This window comes from Heptranchias perlo, chromosome 7 (genome assembly GCF_035084215.1).
Source record: "Heptranchias perlo isolate sHepPer1 chromosome 7, sHepPer1.hap1, whole genome shotgun sequence".
NCBI classification, from domain to species: domain Eukaryota; kingdom Metazoa; phylum Chordata; class Chondrichthyes; order Hexanchiformes; family Hexanchidae; genus Heptranchias; species Heptranchias perlo.
The window spans coordinates 29,797,053-29,820,342 of record NC_090331.1 but is presented as its reverse complement, the minus strand read 5'-3'; the positions used below and the strand labels follow the sequence as shown (position 1 = coordinate 29,820,342).

Below are 23,290 nucleotides of genomic sequence, written 5' to 3'. Positions count from 1 at the left end.
CAGTGACACAGAAGTACCAGTATAACTACACCCTTGTACTACAGTAAGTTCAACCATCAAGCCTGAACATCCACACTTTCCATCACTGGCATACCGTGGCTGCAATATGTACTATCTACAGGATGCATTGCAGCAAGTTGCCAAAATTTCTTTGACAGCACTTCCCAAACCTGGGATCTCTATCACCTAGAACAACTAGGGCAGCAAGTGCATGGGAATACCATCACCTCCAAGTCACAAACCATCCTGACTTGGACATATATCGGCGTTTCCTTCATCATCACTGGGTCAAAATCCTGGGTCCTCCTATCTAACAGCATCGTGGAAGTACCTTCACCACAGTGGCTCAAGAAGGTGGTCCGCCACCACCTTCTCAAGGGCAACAAGGGATGGACAATAAATGCCGGCCTTGCCAGCAACACCCACATCCTGCAAATTTTTTAAAAAGGCTATTGATTTTTAATTTAAATTCAACAGTGATCAAAGTTGCTCTCTTGAAACTGCAGACTGAATCTAATTAGAGGTGCTTCCAACATCATCCATCAAAGATATTGGAAACTTTGAACAAACGGAAACAGATGTAAAGCCTACATCATAACCAAATATCTTAAAGAAATGCAAATAGTGTCCAAATATATCAGAAATGAATGAATTAAGACCGGTCTATCAGATATAAATTGTTTTACCTCAAGGTGAGGCAGTGAAGTCTTTGTAGCTTAGCATGTGTTTTAAAAAAAACTGTCTGATAGGTTTATTTTTCTGGAAATTTCGGAAAATGCCAGTAACTTTAAGTATTTGTTTTCCTGTGCTCTGCCACTAAGTTACTCCAAAACATTAAGGCCTAGAAATTTGGAAACTGGTGCGCAGGGGAGGGGCACATGGTACACGCACCTGTTCAAATGGTCTCAGGCAGCACGTTAAATTTGCAAGTTCCTGCTGGGACCTGGGAGGAAATCGGGTGTGTCTGACGGCATTTAAAGGCAGTGGGCATCTCTTAAAGGAGAGGTGCACTCTGGCTGCAAACAGCAGAGAAACTGCCCAGATCAAGAACATTGCTGGAAGGTGTCCAGAAAGGGCACCCAGGTTCTCCGATGCCATGTTGTAAGCCCTGGTCCAAATGGTGGACAAGAGAAGAGAGATCCTGTTCCACATGGAGCAGAAAGCCTTCCAGGCAACGCATCCACAGCCAGTGGGAAGAGGTTGCAGAGGAGGAGAAGAGCCCTCCATTGCCATACAATAATCAACTTTTCATAGAAGCATAGAAAATAGGAGCAGCAATAGGCCATTCGGCCCTTCGAGCCTGCTCTACCATTCAATATGATCATGGCTGATCCTCTACCTCAATACCATATTCCCACTCTCTCCCCATACCCCTTGATGCCTTTTGTGTCTAGAAATCTATCTAGCTCCTTCTTAAATATATTCAGTGACTTGGCCTCCACAGCCTTCTGTGGTAGAGAATTCCACAGGTTCACTACGCTCTGAGTGAAGAAATTTCTCCTCATCTCAATCCTAAATGCCCTTCCCCATATCCTGAGACTGTGACTCCTTGTTCTGGACCCCCCCAGCCAGGGAAAACATCCTCCCTGCATCCAGTCTGTCTAGCCCTGTCAGAATTTTATATGTTTCAATGAGATCCCCTCTCATTCTTCTAAACTCGAGTGAATACAGGCCGAGTCGACCCAATCCCTCCTCATACGACAATCCTGCCATCTCAGGAATCAGTCTGGTAAACCTTCACTGCACTCCCTCTATGGCAAGTATATCCTTTCTTAAGCAAGGAGACCAAAACTGCACACAATAATCCAGGTGTGGTCCCACCAAGACCCTGTATAAGTGCAGTAAGACATCTTTGCTCCTGTACTCAAATCCTCTTGCAATGAAGGCCAACATACCATTTGCCTTCCTAACTGCTTGCTGCACCTTCCTCATTCTCTTTGAACCTTAAATTCTTGAAATGAATATTTTCTCTGCATCGACAACTTATTTCAATTTCGTAAGTAGTAGTTCTAATGAAAGAACTTAACTTTCATTGCATAATTGCATTTTTTTCAGGTTTCGGTACTCACTTAGGCCACGTTTTTAATTCTCCCTCGCCTGATGGAAACTGGGTTGGGGGGCAGTTAAAATAAGACCGGTCACTTACCCCCTTTGATCCCGCTGCCTTCCCACCATGTTCTGATCTTAACCTGCTCTTTTGAGCAGGCGAGCGGAAAACCTGCAGAAAGGCAGCGGGGACCTTCTTTAAATATGCAGATCGGGTTTGATTATGTCATCAGGACCTGATCTGCAATTTTAGTTGTTGGCCTGAGCAGGATCTAGGGCCAAAAGAGGCCCGGCAGGTAAGTTTTAAAATTTCATTTTAGGTTTCCTAATGGCCCAGGAGTGCTCCTCCTGGCCTCATGATGAAACCTTGGGCCTCCCTTGCCCGGGTTCACCCCTCCTCCCGATCTCAGCCAGAGCCCCCCTTCTCCCTGATCTCCTCCAGACCCAACCCCAACCCCACCCCCACTGACTGCTGGGGACTGTTCCCATGGATCCCCGACTGCAGCCTCCTGCCACCAAATTCCTGCTCCCGCTCGCCGGCCAGGTAGTGAATCTGGCCTGGTTTGGGCAGGACCTTGGGATCATTTATGTAAATGAAGCCCGGTCATTAAGATGGGTTGGACCCTCTCTTCCCCGGTTGCGCCGCCCGCTTCGGGGCTCGCAAGCACCGTACCCATTTCCCTGCCCCCATTTAAAATCGTGGCCTGATGATCTAACATGCCCAGTTCGGCTTTGTTTATTTGTTTTTGGGTGCAACACGGGAGTTATTCTCTGGCAGCCACTTAGATGTGAAATCAGCAACATCCTATATGTTTACCATAAAAAGAATTGCTTTTTAATATAAATAATGTGGAAGGGGACCTCTTTGTTTCTGAAGCTTCCTGACCAAAAATAAGTTTCCATTATTAAATACCACAAGCAAAGTGTATAATTGGAAATTGTTGCAGACTCACGAGCTTCAAATGTGCATATAATCAGGTTATAACATAGTTATATGTCTGCAATGATTTAATTTTGTGTCTAGATTAAAAATATGTTTAACCATTCGGTGTGATTGCAATATTTTCTGTCTCACATTAGATCTGATTCTATTTCACTGTCTTTAAAGCAAAATTATTTGATTTTTGGTCTCCGGTGACTAAAATGTTTGTCTATCAACAGAGAAAAAAATATTTTTATGTCAAAGAGATAATATGATTTTGAACTGAAGATTTTTCTAATGTTATATTGGAGAATTTAAGAACTATTTGAAGTCCACTGGTAGTATCCACTGGAAGCAAAATGGTTTCACACCAACAATTTCTGGAATTACGTTTATATTAAATCATTATATCACACTCAATGCCAAATACTTTGAATTTGATTATAATGCATGGCAAATAGTTTCATTTTATTATTCCGAATTTGTTTTCTTATCATCATACGCTTAATGTGCTCAGCATTGTTTTGATGCAAAACTGGTATGATAGATGTAAAAGGATAACAAAGCCAATAGTGCTGCTAGATTTTAAGATATCTGGTATTGTGTGATAGGAATTATAATGTTAGGTGTTTTTTTAAAATCATAGTACGTTATGCGTTTTGCCTGCTCCACTCAGGATTACTTGGTTTTGATGCAGTCTAACCAGCGTTCCTTAAAGAGACTGGCGGAGGCCGCCACCATAGAGGTGCGTTTTTTTTACATGAGTGCTCCTCCCGGCTTCTTAGCACTACTGCAGGCCAATGATTTTACTTCCCAGGTCTCATTTTAATATAATTAATGGGCTGCCCACCTGATCGTGTCGGGAAATGGGTAGTGCAACCATTTCACATTGCAATTTCCGGGGGGCTGCCCGAGGCCTATTTATAGTGAGAATACACCTCTTAAAGGGCGGTAGCATTCCCTGATCCAGATTTTGCTGGTATACTGCTGGAAAAAAGAACCTTAGGAGATGAGTAGCAGGGCTGCTCCCAGATTTTCTGATGCCTCAGAAGATTTTGAATTAAAATGGCTTCATAGGACCCCAATTTGCACGTATGCATGAGGCTCCTGCCTGTTTCTGACAGGTGCCGCGGCCAACTACAAAACTACATGGTTAAAATGGCGGCCAGTGCGAATGGAGCAGTAAGCGATTTAACCACCCACCCGTCTCATTCCCGCCAGGTGGGCAGGTTAACATCGGCCCCTACAGTATTCTGGGTGAGCTTATTTCTCCTGAGTCATCATTTCTCTGTGATGCTCAAGTTCTTGATTCTGTTGCAGAAGTCCCGCTGCCTGAGGTTGTACTTGCTGCAACTCTTGAACCTAGCCTACAATGCCCTCAGTGTTCCTTCCTGCCCTCTGCCACCATGATATGCTCAACAATTGTAAACAATTTTACAACACCAAGTTATAGTCCAGCAATTTTATTTTAAATTCACAAGCTTTCGGAGGCTTCCTCCTTCGTCAGGTGAACGATGTGAAAATGAAATCCTCAAAATGAAATCGCATTTATAATTCACAGAACAATGCTTGGTGATTACAGACAGTTTTTGCAACTGCCCGTTGCCAAGGCAATCAGTGTGCAGACAGACAGGTGTTACCTGCAAGGTCTCAGAATATACAAATCACCAAAAAAGAACAACAAACAAAAAAAAAGAGATAGAGAGGTAGAAACATAGAAAAGACAGCAACTGACCCGTTATATTAAAAACAGATAACATTTGTTCGCTGGTGGGGTAACGTGTAGCGTGACATGAACCCAAGATCCCGGTTGAGGCCATCCTCATGGGTGCGGAACTTGGCTATCAATTTCTGCTCGACGATTTTGCGTTGTTGTGTGTCTCGAAGGCCGCCTTGGAGTACGCTTACCCGAAGGTCGGTGGATGAATGTCCATGACTGCTGAAGTGTTCCCCGACTGGGAGGGAACCCTCCTGTTTGGCGATTGTTGCGCGGTGTCCGTTCATCCATTGTCGCAGCGTCTGCATGGTCTCGCCAATGTACCATGCTCTGGGGCATCCTTTCCTGCAACGTATGAGGTAGACAACGTTGGCCGAGTCACAGGAGTATGAACCATGCACCTGGTGGGTGGTGTCCTCTCGTGTGATGGTGGTATCTGTGTCGATGATCTGGCACGTCTTGCAGAGGTTACCGTGGCAGGGTTGTGTGGTGTCGTGGACGCTGGATGGCCATAGCGAGGTGTTCGTCCTCATTGATGACATGTTGAAGGCTGCGGAGAACATGGCGTAGTTTCTCCGCTCCGGGGAAGTACTGGACGACAAAGGGTACTCTGTTGGTTGCGTCCCGTGTTAGTCTCCTGAGGAGGTCTATGCGATTTTTTGCTGTGGCCCGTCGGAACTGTCGATCGATGAGTCGAGCATCATATCCCGTTCTTACTAGGGCGTCTTTCAGCGTCTGTAGGTGTCCATCACGTTCCTCCTCGTCTGAGCAGACCCTGTGTATTCGCAGGGCCTGTCCATAGGGGATGGCCTCTTTGACGTGGTTAGGGTGGAAGCTGGAAAAGTGGAGCATCGTGAGGTTGTCCGTGGGCTTGCGGTAGAGTGAGGTGCTGAGGTGCCCGTCTTTGATGGAGATTCGTGTGTCCAAGAAAGAAACTGATTCTGAGGAGTAGTCCATGGTGAGCTTGATGGTGGGATGGAACTTGTTGATGTTATCGTGTAGTCTCTTTAGTGATTCCTTGCCGTGGGTCCATAGAAAGAAAATGTCGTCGATGTATCTGGTGTATAGTGTTGGTTGGAGGTCTTGTGCAGTGAAGAAGTCCTGCTCGAACTTGTGCATGAAAATGTTGGCGTATTGGGGTGCGAATTTGGTCCCCATGGCTGTTCCGTGTGTTTGGGTAAAGAACTGGTTATCGAAGGTGAAGACATTGTGATCCAGGATGAAGCGGATGAGTTGTAGGATGGCGTCCGGAGATTGGCTGTTGTTGGTGTTGAGTATTGATGCTGTCGCAGCGATGCTGTCATCGTGGGGGATACTGGTGTAGAGATACTCGATGTATCCAGAGAGGTTCTCACACAGGGTTCCGTTGCCTGATACGATAGGACGTCCGGGTGTGTTGGCTTTGTGTATCTTTGGGAGGCAGTAGAAGTCTCCCACGCGGGGAGTACGTGGGATGAGAGTGCGTAGGATGCTTTGAAGGTCTGGATCGAAGGTCTTGATCAGTTTGTTGAGCTGGTGGGTGTGTTCTTTGGTCGGATCTGCGGATACATCGAGGGCATCCTGAAACACATCGTACAGGGAACCCCCAGCTTCTGTCGTGACACTACAGACTTCCTACAAAAACTCAGTACCCACGGACCAGTTGAACCAGGAACACTTCTCACCACGATGGACGTCTCGGCACTCGACACCAGTATCCCCCACGATGACAGCATCACTGCGACAGCATCAATACTCAACACCAACAACAGCCAATCTCCGGACGCCATCCTACAACTCATCCGCTTCATCCTGGATCACAATGTCTTCACCTTCGATAACCAGTTCTTTACCCAAACACACGGAACAGCCATGGGGACCAAATTCGCACCCCAATACGCCAACATTTTCATGCACAAGTTCGAGCAGGACTTCTTCACTGCACAAGACCTCCAACCAACACTATACACCAGATACATCGACGACATTTTCTTTCTATGGACCCACGGCAAGGAATCACGAAAGAGACTACACGATAACATCAACAAGTTCCATCCCACCATCAAGCTCACCATGGACTACTCCTCAGAATCAGTTTCTTTCTTGGACACACGAATCTCCATCAAAGACGGGCACCTCAGCACCTCACTCTACCGCAAGCCCACGGACAACCTCACGATGCTTCACTTTTCCAGCTTCCATCCTAACCACGTCAAAGAGGCCATCCCCTATGGACAGGCCCTGCGAATACACAGGGTCTGCTCAGACGAGGAGGAACGTGATGGACACCTACAGACGCTGAAAGACGCCCTAGTAAGAACGGGATATGACGCTCGACTCATCGATCGACAGTTCCGACGGGCCACAGCAAAAAATCGCATAGACCTCCTCAGGAGACTAACACGGGACGCAACCAACAGAGTACCCTTTGTCGTCCAGTACTTCCCCGGAGTGGAGAAACTACGCCATGTTCTCCGCAGCCTTCAACATGTCATCAATGAGGACAAACACCTCGCTATGGCCATCCCCACACCTCCACTACTCGCCTTTAAACAGCCACCCAACCTTAAACAGACCATCGTTCGCAGCAAATTACCTAGCTTTCAAGAGAACAGCGTCCACGACACCACACAACCCTGCCACGGTAACCTCTGCAAGACGTGCCAGATCATCGACACAGATACCACCATCACACGAGAGGACACCACCCACCAGGTGCATGGTTCATACTCCTGTGACTCGGCCAACGTTGTCTACCTCATACGTTGCAGGAAAGGATGCCCCAGAGCATGGTACATTGGCGAGACCATGCAGACGCTGCGACAATGGATGAACGGACACCGCGCAACAATCGCCAAACAGGAGGGTTCCCTCCCAGTCGGGGAACACTTCAGCAGTCATGGACATTCATCCACCGACCTTCGGGTAAGCGTACTCCAAGGCGGCCTTCGAGACACACGACAACACAAAATCGTCGAGCAGAAATTGATAGCCAAGTTCCGCACCCATGAGGACGGCCTCAACCGGGATCTTGGGTTCATGTCACGCTACACGTTACCCCACCAGCGAACAAATGTTATCTGTTTTTAATATAACGGGTCAGTTGCTGTCTTTTCTATGTTTCTACCTCTCTATCTCTGTTTTTTTTTTGTTTGTTGTTTTTTTTGGTGATTTGTATATTCTGAGACCTGGCAGGTAACACCTGTCTGTCTGCACACTGATTGCCTTGGCAACGGGCAGTTGAAAAAACTGTCTGTAATCACCAAGCATTGTTCTGTGAATTATAAATGCGATTTCATTTTGAGGATTTCATTTTCACATCGTTCACCTGACGAAGGAGGAAGCCTCCGAAAGCTTGTGAATTTAAAATAAAATTGTTGGACTATAACTTGGTGTTGTAAAATTGTTTACAATTGTCAACCCCAGTTCATCACCGGCATCTCCACATTCTGCTCAACAATGGTTGCTACACCCATGCTGTCAGTCAGAACACCTCTGCAGTATTTACTTCACTCCCTTACTACTCGCAATGCTTTACCTTCATTATTTTTACAACCGCTAGCCCTGACCTGGAGTTAAATACTCATCTTTTGTCCACAATTGTAGAATGCTACACAATCCTTCCTTAATGACATATTAAAATTGCCTTTTCTTCAAGAAAATACATTCCATTAGCATTTTTCTTCTTGTCTTTAAAGGATTGGAAAGCTCAGAGCAGCACCAGTTTACTATGGCTACCTTTACTCTCATTTTAAATTAAGAATCGCAAAGGAAAGAATATTGTGCTGAAGGTGTTGGGTAATATGGAAGCAGGAGTGCGCCCCCTTTCTCAATGACATTCTCACATTTTCTACATGTCTCGAACAGTATTAAAATTTAAAATTAACTTGCTATTATTATAATTTTTATCCATTGTTACTGCTTTCAGTTTCAGTAGTAGAATATGGTGCCTCAGATTTCCGAGCCTCATGGTGATAGAAAACTAAATAAGATTTTAGTATTTAGCATTAAAGCATAAATAATTAAATCAGAGCTTTATCTTAACACTTGGAAGGATGATTTCCTTTGTGCGCTATTTGTAATGAGACTATAAACCAGTTTATAAAGAACACATTTATGATTTTGTTACCCAAATCACACACAGTAATTCTTCCCCCATAGTGTCTGGTTAATTAATTTTGCACTGACCGCAAATCATTTGCATTTAATCTGCCAAGTTTAAAGGAATCCTTCAGGATAAAGTTGAATCATACCTTATAGCAATTATTTGAAGCTTCAAGGTAGCTTGCAACTGTCAGCTCACTTGATGGGGGTAATTTTAACCTCCAGGACAGGGGTGGGGGATTGGGGGGGAGGTGACTGGCTGTTGGTGGGTTAAAAATTTTTAAATGGGAAACCCGACCCTAACCCGCCTCCAACATGCCCACTTCCGGTTTTTACAGGAAGGGGGGAGTCAGACCAACCTGTTCTCCAGAGGCGGTCATCATTTAAATATTTTAATGAAGCTGCATGCATCAAATTTTAACCTCTGTTTCAGGTTTAATGCTGGCCGGCCAGGTTTCTCACCACTACCCACCTTGCGATCCATCGGTCCCCCGACCTACCTCCAGCTCCTGACCGATCTCTGCGGCCCCACCCAATGTCCCCCCATCGACCCATGACCTATCCCTCCCTCCCTCCTCTACGTTCCCCAGCTGCGGCCTGGTGCCGCAGGCCCACCCGCCCGACAGCCAACCAGCCTCTCAATCTGGCTGGTTGCGGCCGGGAAATGGAGTCCAAAAATGTTAATCAGGTCCTGCCGTTAAATTTAGCAGGACCTCGTCACTAAACCTCCTCCCCGCTCCCTCCCCGCTCCCTCGTAAATGTCGGGGCCGATATTTTTATTTTACAAATTATTTTGTCTACGTTATATTTTGCAACTTTTATTTAATTTTGTGTTATAGCCAGCTGTCAGTACATTCCACATCCTTGATGCGTGATGATCCTCACAGTAGGGTATTAAGGAGATTTACTGCATGACAATTTACTGGAGTTCAGCATACTCCATATACATTATAACTATGTATAACTCACTTGCAGGTATCAATTATCCTCCACAAATGAGAAAGGAGACATTGCACCCGAAAAATTAGGACATCAAATAAATGTATATGATGAAATGGGCAATTGGAGATGCAGTGCTGGTAGAACTGCACTGGTGCAGAAAACACTGAGGGCAAAATGCACATTTAAGCACCAACTCTATATTGATAACAAAGACCTAGATATTTTTAAAACTTTTTTATTGGGTTCTCAAGAATTTGCATTTTCTGAAGCTATTATACATATCAGTGTATACTCACATATAGTTTGAGGTCATTGCATGATTATGTTCAAATAGAAATCTTCGGAGGATATATTACAGTCAGGTGTAGAATCATATATTTTATGAGCGTGTACATTCCAATACATAGTTTATGAAGTCACTTCACATCCTGACTGCACTGTGCCTGCAGGAGGAATGTATTCTCTACAACTTGCACTTATATAGTGCCTCTAATGAAGAGCATCTGTGCTTCACAGATAGGCGTGAGAAAAAATGAATGTTGAGCCAGGAAGGGATGGATTAGGAGAGATGCTCTAAAGCCTGGTAATTCATCATCTAAAGCAGCAGCCTTTGAAGCATCATTACTTTGCTCATTTGAAACAACACCGTTAACGCAGTAAAACAGCCCAGTATTTTACAAAGATGAAAATAACCAGATACCGAGCAGCAGTGGGAAAAGGATTTGGGGTGGCAACTGAAGGCAAGATTAAAGAGATTTTGAAGAGGCTTTTAAAAGGGGGGAAGATAGTAAAGCAGAGTAGTTTAAGGAGTGCATTCACAGCTCCAAATTTTGTGTTGTCTGCAAAATCTGATACATGTGGCCCATGCCCAAGTCGAGATCATATTGAGGAGGTTATTGGTATCAACACTGACCCCAGGGAGACACTACAGTTTATATTCCTTCAGTCCAAAAAACATTCATTAACCACCACTCTCCATTTTCTGTCCTTTAATCAACTTCCTAGGTTTTATCACAAGAGTTGGCACAACCAGAATGCTAATATTTAGGTTTAGGTGATTAGAAAGCAGAATTCTATTCTGTTGAAAGCAGTTAATTTTAGGCTTCAGCAGGTACAGTATTACTTATGCTGCATTCACAGCACTGGTTGACTGTCAGAGTGTCTTAAGAAATGTTGCACTTGACTTAATTCTGGTTGTCATTGCACTTTGACCTAAAGAGACAAAATCTATGAGAACACTGGTTGTGTATTGGATAATGAGGTACTTAAAAGCACAAATTCGGTGACTTTCAACAGTTCTTTCCAGAAAACTTGCTCGTGTTCTTTTTTCAAAACTTAAACCAAATTTGTTACAATGAAACAATGATTTCCAGATTATTTTTCTTGACTGAAATTTTCTATCTCAGATGTAGCATTTCCTGAAGGATTAATAGAGGAGATACATTTGAAAGCAACACTAAGTTTATTCCAAGGGTGAAAAAGATTTCATACCTCACAAGTGCCATAGTAGTGAGCAAGCACTGAAATTCTTTTTCACTGTTTGCTATTATGTATGTTATACTGCAGGTAAAAATGTAGACATGTAAGTACACACATGTAGACATGTAAGTACATATGTACATACCACCTATTAAGTGTATTGAAAGTTAACATTGGTGGCAATTAAACTGCTCATGAAAAAAACGACTATAACTGTTGCTGTCTTCACTATAGGCTATTGAGAATGTGAATATTGTAAATATAACACATAGAATCTAGTCTTGTTAGCTTGTATTGTGTTTTGCAGAATACAATTGTATTAAAAACATATATGAAACAATGCGGTGGATTTTAATGTCTGGCATAGATCGGACTGGTGGTGGGTGGGGATCCGCTCTGCCTTCTCAATACAGCTGGCCATCGTTTGTGACCAGGCTGAACTTAAATGCAATCAGCGAGCTGCCAGCGCTAATGGTGCTTTCTACAGGCAGCTCGCCGATTGGCAGGGTGGGAAATCTGGTGGGGTAGCCGCTATTTAAAGGCAGCCTGCAGCCCCTTAAACGGGAGGTACAGTTTTCAGTGGTGGTTAGTGAAAAGTAACTTTCTGGAGCAGCAGGTAGCATAAATTCAACCAGAGCCCTTAGATTCTTAAATGCAGCCTTGGAGGTGCTAATGGAGTAAGTGGACAGCAGAAAGATGGTCCTTTCCCCTCTGATGGGCAACGGGTGCCCAGACAACAATGGAGAGAGGTGGCAGAGCAAGTAAATGGCAGAATCATTATTCCCAGGATCTGGCTGCAGTACAGGAAAGAAAACATTATTGACCTCACCAGGACTGCCAAAGTAAGACTTTCCTTCATACCTCTGTTACCCTCTGCACAGCCCTACACCACCCTACTTTAACCTCAGAACTATCAAAAACTGGTTAGGCCTCAGCTGCTGTATTGTGTTCAATTCTGGGTACCACACTTTAGGAAGGATGTCAAGGCCTTAGAGAAGGTGCAGAAGAGATTTACTAGAATGGTACCAGGGATGAGGGACTTCAGTTATGTGGAGAGACTAGAGAAGCTGGGGTTATTCTCCTTAGAACAGTGAAGGTTAAGGGGAGATTTGATAGAGGTGTTCAAAATCATGAATGGTTCTGATAGAGTAAATAAGGAGAAACTGTTTCCAGTGGCAGAAGGGTCGGTAACCAGCGGTCACAGGTTTAAGGTGATGGACAAAAGAATCAGAGGCGACATGAAGAAACCTTTTTTTACCCAGAGAGTTGTTATGGTCTGGAATGCACAGCCTGAAAGGGTGGTGGAAGCACATTCAATAATAACTTTCAAAGAGGAATTGGATAAATAGTTGAAGGGACAGCATTTACAGGACAATGGGGAAAGATCAGGGGAGAGGGACTAATTGGATAGCTCTTTCAAAGAGCTGGCATAGGCATAATGGGCTGAATGGCCGCCTCCTGTGCTGTAACATACTATGATACTATGAAATGGAGGCATGCAACCTCCTTAATAGGTTTTACTGACTGACCCACCTCCTGACAGCGGGTTGGTCGCCCGCTTCCCAACCTGCCTCCATTAAAACTGAAAGTGGGCTGGGTGGAAGCGAGTTGGGGTCGGATTTTACATTTTTACAATTTTTACCTTCCCACCCGTCCCCAACCCATCTGTCCTTGGGAGTTAAAATTACCCCCATGTTATCTAATGAAAATAGTACGTCATGGCATGAGAAACCATTAGTTGCCAGTTGTAGAAATACGGAGTCAGCAGATGACGTTTGACCTAGAGTAATTGATTGACCTGTGAACACCAAGATTGTTTGAGATACAGCTGATTTTACTGTGTGGTTATAGGTATATAAGTAGCAGCGTAACATGGATTTGTTAGAATATTTTCAGAGCGGCTGGACAGCTCAATGGGCAGGTCATTCAGGTTTGATCACCCTGGAAGTCTTGATGTATAAATCTTTTATCAGGTTGTATTGTTTAACTCCTTACTTAATTTGTTATAATTGTATAATTGTATCTTGTATGGTAACTCTTAAATAAATCTTTATACTTTGAACAAACCACATGCAAGTCTTTTTGATTAAAGGCTGGACTGTAAAATAAGAACTATCATGTTGTTCGGGATTTTAAGTAAATAGGATTAGGGTTGCACTTAATTTCCATGTTATCTTCATTTCAAAAACTTACAGCTGGGTTTCACATTTAATTTTAAACTGTAGCCCAGCATAGCCCAGAACTATGGAAATTCTAATTGTGTTTGCAGAATGAGGCAGAAATTACTTAGCTGCTGAAACTATTCTCCTACACGTTCTTTGATTCCCATAACTGAAAAGCCTTACGTACTGGCAGTTCGATTATTTCAATATGATGTCATGGAGTTAGTAAGCTTTTTTTTCTGTTTTGTTTTATAGCTCAATGTCTTTGTGTATGTGTATGCAAAATTTTAAAAAAAGTTTACTTGAAATTCTTCTTGCCTTTTCAAATTCCCTGTGGTTGCCGTATGGAATTGGAACCAGTGAGGGTCTATCTGATTTCCTTTTATCAGCCATTAGTTGATTTGAAGATGTATTAAAACATTTTGGAATTTATCTCAGGGTAGCAGTGAGCTTCAAATTCCATTTTTACCAGGTGGCTAAACATTCCCTGCACGTAAGATGGTTCCCAAGGGGTTTAAGACTCCCAATTCTATGTGGGTGGAAGATGGGTTGGTAGTAATTGACATCTGCTCTTGAATTTCTCAGTTTTGGAATGATGTTCAGGCTAAATCAGACTGTGATGGGCTGCTGAGTAATAATATGTTTTCTATATTAACAATGCTTAAACATTCTACAAAAGTACCACTGGGACCTTAAGCAATGTCTTCATAGAGGCTGGATTCCAACAGTATGTATTCTCTGCAAATGGGTCATCCTAACCTTGGCTAAATGTTTGCACTCACCTTCACCTCCAGTGAGAAGCATAAAATGTATGATCCTCATTGGTGGTGAATTTAAACATTTAGCTATTTAAATCAATAGCTTTAACTTGATTCACAGTAGTTCCATGATTCACTACTGAGACAAATTTAGATCAGGATATGCCTTCAAATATTTAATCTTTTTGGAAAGGTGAGAGGTACCTTCCACGGCTATGGGGAGCATTGAATCACACTCCATACTGAATAGTCTAAAATTAGTTGATAAATTAATGGAAACTAAAAAACAATTGAAGAAGTGGTATTTTTAGGGTAATGAACAGTATGACTTCTTGTGAGTACTCATAAGCAACGTGGCCATCTCACTCAATTAAATAGTTAGAGTTTTCACCCCTTTATAGGCAATGGATGAAAAATCTAGCCTATTCAAATCACATAGTCAATGTTGTATATGGCACGAGCAGTTTATATATTGGTAAGGCAATTAGGTCTCATGCATTATTTGAATCCGTTTTATGAGATTTTACTTTGTGTAGTTATGTAATTGTGGCACTTCTGAGCATTATAAATTCATTGGAGTTTGAAAGTTTAAAGAAAAGTCATATTTCAGACTTAAACCAATTGAACTTAAGCTCACACATAATTTGTATCAACTGAAATATGCAGATAAGAGTAATAGCATGGAAAAGTTGCCATTTTGCATTCACAGATAACATTCTTTCAAGTTTGAATGTGAGCTTAGGTCTACCTTTTCAACAATGTAATTTGAAATCTTAACATCGTTAATATAGGACATGTGAGTGAAATATTTGTGTGATCAGACTAGTATAAAAAATATACATGTGGTACTGTGCAACGCTCAGATTAGATTGCTTTTTGATTCAAATGCTCATTTCATACTTAATATAAGAAGTTGGCAAAATGAATGCTCGTTCCTTAAGCAATGAAATGTACTTGATGTACAACACATTTACACTGCTGCTGTTAATGTTACATCCTGGTCTGTTTTATCTGGGGACAAAACTGAGTGTTGACCATGTTAACAATGCATAAGGCTCCTGGAATGTGATTGGCTTGAAATTAACATCATCAGTAGTGACATTGAAGATATGGGAATCATTTTCTGAATGTCTGTAATTTTTACACTGACTTGCTGTTATTGTTTGCTCAAGTAATGATATCAGTTTAACTCATAGTAAATACATACTGCCAGTGGACACCAATTAAGCCAACCAACAACATAAGTAACACCGCATATTCTAATATTACTCAGTCTTCGTGCTACCCATGGTATAAATCATAATTGAACCAGGATTAATTTGCTTTCTTTTTGGTTTTGTTGATAGAATTCCATATGTAGAATGAATGGACTTACAGTATTGAAAAAAAATGATGTATCACTAAACAATACAAATACATCCCAGAAACATCACTGGTGTGAAAGTAAATTTTTTTTTATTCGTTCATTGGATGTGGGCGTCGCTGTGAAGGCCGGCATTTATTGCCCATCCCTAATTGCCCTTGAGAAGCAGGTGGTGAGCCGCAGTCTGTGTGGTGAAGGTTCTCCCACAATGTTGTTAGGTAGGGAGTTCCAGGATTTTGACCCAGCAACAATGAAGGAACGCCGATATATTTCCAAGTCGGGATGGTGTGTGACTTGGAGGGGAACATGCAGGTCGTGTTGTTCCCATGTGCCTGCTGCCCTCGTCCTTCTAGGTGGTAGAGGTCGCGGGTTTGGGAGGTGCTGTCGAAGAAGCCTTGGCGAGTTGCTGCAGTGCATCCAATGGATGGTACACACTGCAGCCACTGTGCGCCGGTGGTGAAGGGAGTGAATATTTAGGGTGGTGGATGGGGTGCCAATCAAGCGGTGCTGCTTTGTCCTGGATGGTATCGAGCTTCTTGAATTGTTGGAGTTGCACTCATCCAGGCAAATGGAGAGTATTCCATCGTACTCCCGACTTGTGCCTTGTAGATGGTGGAAATGCTTTGGGGAGTAAGGAGGTGAGTCACTCGCTGCAGAATACCCAGCCTCTGACCTGCTCTTGTAGCCACAGTATTTATGTGGCTGGTCCAATTAAGTTTCTGGTCAATGGTGACCCCCAGGATGTTGATGGTGGGCAATTTTGTAATATCAATTTCAAAGTACATGTGGATACAGCACATTGATAACCACCTGCTGTGTGATAGATATTGGGAGAAAAACAACTTCAGAGCTTCGTTTGCTACATTGAGTTACATCGAGTCCACAGCACAGAAACAGGCCATTCGGCCCAACCGGTCTATGCTCATTTATGCTCCATACGAGCCTCCTTTCACCCTTCCTCCTCCCATCAACATATTCTTCTATTCCTTTCTCCCTCATGTGTTTACCTAGCTTCCCCTTAAATTCATCTATGCTCTGACCTTAGTCATGAGTCTATAATGCAGTACCTTAGCGAAGGCCTTTTGAAAATCCAAAGGATTGCTGCTGGAAAGTAAGATGTGGTTGGAGTGTGACTTCAGACATGACAAAATCCACATCATGATTTGGAATGTCTAGTGTGATTAAAGTTAATTGGATTTTCCCTCCCTCTGAAACTAATTAAATTGATCTTTTTAATCTCCTAAAACAAAAAATTTATTGACATGTTAAATTGGCATTCATATTACCCAAATTAGTTTTAATCCCTAGACTCGTGTTTTCCACATGACAGTAAATTAGCACTAGAGTTATCTGGGACCAATCTCTCTCTCACTCACTCTCTCACTCACTCACATACACACACAAAGAACTCCTACTCCTTTTTGGGGTGGAAGTCCAGTGCCCTGGGAGTAGAGGGACTGGACTTTGGGGCGGAACCCATCTCTGCCAGGTTTCTGCCTCTTGATTGCTGCCATGTTAAATTCTGATGGGGTAGGTGGCACTGCTTCCGCATGCCCTCCTTCATCCTGATATTACTTTGGGAGTATATCTGGAGGGGATTTCTGCACTCAATGGAACCTGCTTGATATTGCCAGCAATATGGCCAGTGATATTTACATGCTGTGAGGGGACACATGTGAGCCCCTCTAAGAAGGAATTGATTGCCATTGCAATAGGAACCTAAAAGTGACAGAGCTGTAACCCTTACCTGTGGAATCCCAAGTATCTTTGACCAGACCAGCCCATTTCCTCCCATGGCAGAACAAGGTGTTGCTCTGAGATTCCAGCACTTCCGCTGGGTGGGTCACCTTGTAGCTCCACTACGGACATCGGGATCTGCCTCCAATACTTAGATGTCCCTTTCTCCGGCATTTAGGACGGAATCATGGTGGGAACTAAGCAGCAGGTGGAAATTCCATGTTGTGATATTTCCAGAGGTGCAAAGGCACTGATGGAATCTCTACCCCATTATCTTTATATTTTTTAAATCATGTTTCCAGCCCAGAATGCATGCCAGTAAAATAGCTGCTCACATTTTACTGAATTATTCTTTCATTACTAAATAAATCAATTTACTTTATCTTTACAGAAGGAAATTACTGATTTAACTCTGTCTCATTAACTATGCTTAAACATTCTGCAGAAATAGCACTTGGGACCTTCCTGAGCTGAGTCTCGACAACCATCACCATGACAACCAATTATTTATCAAAACTGTTGGCTTAGCCTAATACTAGCTACAATACAAATATAACAAGGTGCATCACCCATGTATGTGACATACTGCAACTGTCATCGATGCTGACTATAGACAGAAGATCCTGATAACCGTAAAAAACAAAAGAATAAAGACTTGCCACAGACCCTTGTTTTGTGAAGCTTATGTTTCATTTATTTATTTATTGCAATGCGAGCCCATCGTTTTCTTACAATGTTGTAAGCGAAATACCTGCGAGATACACTGTTGCAATGAAGTGAGTCCTTCTCAGCCTCTCAAAAGTGCAATTGCAATGCAAGGTGCCTGAGTTAATTCAGCGTTGATATTAAATTGTTATACAGATATTGAAACCAATGGCAGTATGCTTCTGTGATCTTTCCAAGCCTTCCTTAGAAGTATACTTAATTTTTTTGTGCAAATGAATTAACTTGCTTGGGGGATTGATGGCTGCTAGTGTCATGTGGTACATTTTATGTGGCTACAGTATGTAATTTGCATTCGGATCAGTGCACAATTTAATGCTTGCTGGAGTACGTTTGTTGAAGCCTATGGTATGATCAAATAATTGTAATAAACCGGTGTGTTTCTGACAGTATGATGAGCAGGCAATCAACAGTACAGTGATTTGCTAAGCACTACAATTAATCCTACACTCATTCCACTTACGAAGAATTTCATTATTACCACAACTCAATTGTGATAGTTTCTTTCCTGTAATGATCTATGTTATTGGCCAGTCAGGTTTTTTTTTCCACCTTGCAGTTATATCATAACCTTTTACTTGCAGTCAAGACTAATAATTTGCAAACAATATTAATTGCTACTGTTAATCAAGTGATTAGTGATTTGTTACCAATGGAACATCTTGCCAGATGAAAGAAATATGTACGCTTATGCTGAAGAATAGTCATCCAACTCAAAGTGTTCTACAAGCAATTTAATTTTATTGAAGAGTTTCAAATTTTTACCAGCATTTGTGAAAACAGTTTATACAAGAAGGATAAACAACCTATTTCAATTGATACTGATTTGGGCCAGAATTTGCAGTAAAAATATCGGTGAGGCTAATGGCACTCGCTGTTATTTATTCGTAAATGGTACAGCGTCATCAGGTGAGGGGCAGATTCGTGGTTAAACGCAAATATCCAAAAGTTGCTGTTTGAGTTGTGATGCTCCGCTGACAGTTTTGCAAAAATGGCATCTCGCTGGCTGCCTCAACTTTGAAATGCATTGAATGGCGTGAAGTTGCTGTATTTGCGTGGTAGATACGAATTAAACTCGTCACAGAAAGATAAATCTTGTTATTTCAAGTGTAAGTACCCTGTTAATGATGTAATAAGTGTTAATTACTGCCAATCAACCACTCTGGCACTGAAAATTAATTATAACAAGTATGGAATCTCATTCCTTCAGGTGTTAATTGTTGTTGGAGATTTTAAAAATGTAAAATTTAAATTTTACTTTTCTGTCCCTTTTTTTCTCTCTCTCTCTCTTAATCCAATCTTTCTATCCCTCTCTTTTTTTCTCTTTTTGTACCTGATATGATATTGGATTCACCCACTCTAATTTACACTTCCTTCTTAGCCCTTGCGCTGGTTGTTTCACAATTCTTCAATCTGATTGGTTAAGGCGATACCCTGTTGATTGCCCTGTTCACTTAGGTCCCAGATGCCCTCACTGCGATGTAATCAGTTCACAGTTTCAGCAACTTGTCATGCATTAAATGTAAAAAGCTAAACATGCAAGGGGAAATCTAACTAATGGCAGACACCATTAGATGCCCTGTTACAGCAAAATCTGGGCCATTTCTTCAGTGCTATGTACCGAATACCATGAGTAGCTTTCACAATACACATTTACCACCGTACACATTTACTACCATAATTCTGTACCATCTGCTAGTGCTGAACCTTACTAACTAGAATTTATATAACTACAGCATATTTCTTAATTTATAATATTGTTTGAATATACTTTTTAAAAATTATTATTCTGCTGTTGAAATCTTTCCTTCATAGTCAAACAATTAGATGATTTAAGTCACTTGACCACTGTGCAGAATAGGCTAATATCAAATAGATATACCAGAAGCACATTTTTGTATTAAAGGCTTACTTACAAACATACGAGCATGCAGAAAGGATGGACAGAAAAAGATCAGCTGGTCCATCAAGTCTGTCCTATTCAGTCATGTTGTAAATGAGCATCATGACACTCAATGATCCCCGACCCACCAGCAGCCATGTAGTCTCCTGGGAGAGGCAAAAAAACCACAGATTTAAAAAAAGCCCTCGGCCAATTCAGGAAGAAAAATTGGGATATTCCTTTCTGACCAGCAAAGGACATTCAGGACATAAGTGACCATGAAGTAACATCACCCAACGTTCCATCTGTACACAGCGATATCGGCCTTCTCCAGGAACGCGTCCAGCTCCCTTTTGAATGATTGAAGTGAATCTGTACTCATGTATGAGCTGGCAACTTAATCCAAAGGCCTATATCCCTCTGCAAAAAGAAAAGCCTCCTGACATCTAACCTAGTCCTATGTTTACATAACTTATACGCATGCTTCCTCGTTCCCCCTAATTTTTGTTCATTTAAGATGAAATCAAGTGAGCTAGCAATATGTTACTGTTAAGAAAAATGAAGCACCATTTTAGAACCTCTACCAAATATTTGCCAAACAGCAACAACAGCATTCATTTATGCAGTGCCTTTAATGTACAAAACATCCCAAGGCACTTTACAATGTAATGGAGTTTTTCACGCCAACATATTTCCAATCACTGGAGCAAATACCTAGTATCCCATTTTTTCAAAGAATCTGAAAGCATCAATATATGGCAATTATTTCATTTCATTAAATGGATGATCAAGGCAATATTCTTGAAAGGTCAAATTTTTTGATACATTATTGTCTAAAAATGCCATTAAAAAATCTGATTACATTGTATTGTAAAAGATGAGGACTTTAAATTTTAAAGAAATTTGATATAACATGGGAATGTGTGTTACAGTTTAGTTTTGGCTTCAACTGTTGTAGTTTGGGTTACTTTGCTCTTCATTATATATCCTACTGTGCTTCGGCACTGACTTGTGACCAAAATAAGAGGGCTGCTTATTTTGTCATACTTTGAACTGTCTTTTGACTTTTCATTTTCCTTTCTTGAACGGAAGCAACACTACTTGATGCCACCAGCTGAATTTGGCAACTCACTGTCTAGGATATCATGAGGAAGAGCCATTCTATGGTGCAGTACATCAGTGTACCAATGCCATGCCATGCACCAGTCAGGCCCTTTGTCATCATTTTAATCTGAAAATGTGAATTCAAAGGAAAAGCACAACTAAGTTCATCTTATAATAAATTAAATATGCATTGTGTTTCAGTGTCAGTTTGACTCAATTGGTAGCTGTTGAGCACATAATCCAGACCGACAGTGCAGTACTAAGGGAGGGCCACATTTTCCGAGGTGCTGTCCTTTAGCTGGGATCTTAAATGACTGTTCTGCTTGTTTGGTTAGTCATTAACCTTTTTGAGTACCACAAACCTGTTCTGCCATTAAATTTGATCATGGCTGATTTGTACCCCACCTCCATTACACAGCTTTATTCCAAATCCCTTGGTACCCTTACCTATTAAAATACATTGATCTCAATCTTGAAAATTTCAATTGACCCAGCATCAACAGGCTTTTGGGGAGGGAGTTCCAAATTTCCCACTACCCCTTATGTGAAAAAGTGCATCCTGATTTCATTCTTAAATGGCCTAGCTCTAATTTTAAGATTATGCCCCCTTGTTTTGGATTTCCCCCACCAGATGAAATAGTTTCTTTGTATCTACCCATTGAATTCCAGGATTAGACTATAAGAAAATTAAGTGTGTAGGGTCTTTAAGAAGTGCAGTGTTATCCACATTTGTGTCACCCCCCTACTGTGTATAAATGTGCAGCACTGTATTGTTGCTGCCTAACACTATAATAGTTATGAGTATCAATAGTGGAAATTGTTACTTTGAAAATAAATATATCAGGAGCTTTTACAATGTACTAATGACTTTGTGGAACTTATGAGATAATAACTAATAAGGAGATATTTCTTATATAATGGCTAATTTTCTACGGTGACAATGTGATGTGAAATTAAATGTTTTATTTGATATATAAATCAACTTCACATATGCATGCACCACAGTTCAGAAGATAATTGAATTATTTTTGTTGATTTAATTCTCAGGTTTATGACAGAGTTCCCTGTTACAGAGATTGCAGTCAACATAGCTGGATCACTGAACCTTGGTCTGTTTGTAGAATCAACACCAGAGAGTCAACGCACAGCTGTGGAGAAGGTATACAAACTAGGAAAGTGAGGTGAGTGTAAAATAAAGTTAAATGTAAGAAGTCCCAACTGTCCTAGAATATCTAGAAGCCTGCTGACTTTAAGTCCCTTCCATCTAATCTTTAGATGTAATGCTGCAGTATCCCAGTTCGTGTTTTGTTAGAATGGGCTCCATTTGTTGAGGAACTAAAAGGGTCTCTGTATTTGTACCACATTGTAATTGTGTGTTGTGGGTTCTTTTGCTCAGACTCAGACTCTTGGGTTAACAAATGAGTGAGTTTTAATAACAAAAGGTGAGAGTAGTCTATATTCTGCAGCTGCAATCTTTTTTGAGCCAAGTTTCTTCTTTGGCCCTTGAACTGCCATAATAACATGTATTAGGCTAATCCTGGTTACACGGTTATGCTATTTGCCCGTTCCTTTTCAAGAATATTAAACAAATACATTTTATCTACTATTATCTGTGCTAATGTACAAAAGTTTGCTTCCGACTTTCCAAAATTTAATGCATTTATCAAAGGATCTTATTTCTATCTTATTTCTAAGTACATTTCCATACTTTATGCTTAGCCTTACATATTCTATGTAATATTTTCCTTTTCTGCTTGAAAATGATCACTTTTAAAAGTCTTTTTGGTGATACAGTCTCGTAGAATGAGTCTGGATAACTCCACCCTCATGCACTTTGGCTGTGAGAGGGAAAACTCATTTCATCTCTTTGCACCTTTCAAAGGAGTTTTGGTACCTGCAGTAATGACATGAGAGCCTCTAACAACTTCAGACTCTGGTTCTGCTCTGACATAAAATTATGTCTATTCCACTGCACTGAATCTCTCCTCAGTGCCATGCATATCCCTTTCTCTCTCCTTGCTTGTGTCCAGACTTGATCCCAGTGTTCAGTCTCAGTAATTCCCTTGCACTGTTGTAAATTGGAGTCGTCTATTTAACCTGCCTTGCATGGTTTCCATCTTTATCTAAAGCTGATCAAGTATGATCATTTCAAGTAGATATTGGAAGCACTAGATAGTTTTTAACTATTTTCCCATTACCAGTTCATCAGGACTGCATCTACTTGCCATTGGTGTGTTACTATATGTTAGTCATAAAATAAAGGGTGCACTTACATAGTGCTTACTTATTCAGTCATGTAATGATAATTGCCAACGTCACGTAGCGGCAAAGAGGGCTGATGTGTTGTTATGTTGTAGGATAGATAGTGGATT

At 41.6% G+C, this 23,290-nt stretch overlaps 1 protein-coding gene across 5 annotated transcripts in view; it reads left to right on the top strand.

Annotated features, from left to right (window-relative positions):
* thsd7ba (thrombospondin, type I, domain containing 7Ba) overlaps positions 1–23,290 on the top strand; it is a 646,137-nt gene that overhangs the window by 525,105 nt on the left and 97,742 nt on the right. For all 5 annotated transcript variants that reach the window (XM_067987207.1, XM_067987208.1, XM_067987209.1 and 2 more), the window contains exon 16: positions 21,966–22,099. In XM_067987207.1, coding sequence (XP_067843308.1) covers positions 21,966–22,099 — 134 coding nt within the window. The remainder of the gene's footprint in view (positions 1–21,965; positions 22,100–23,290) is intronic.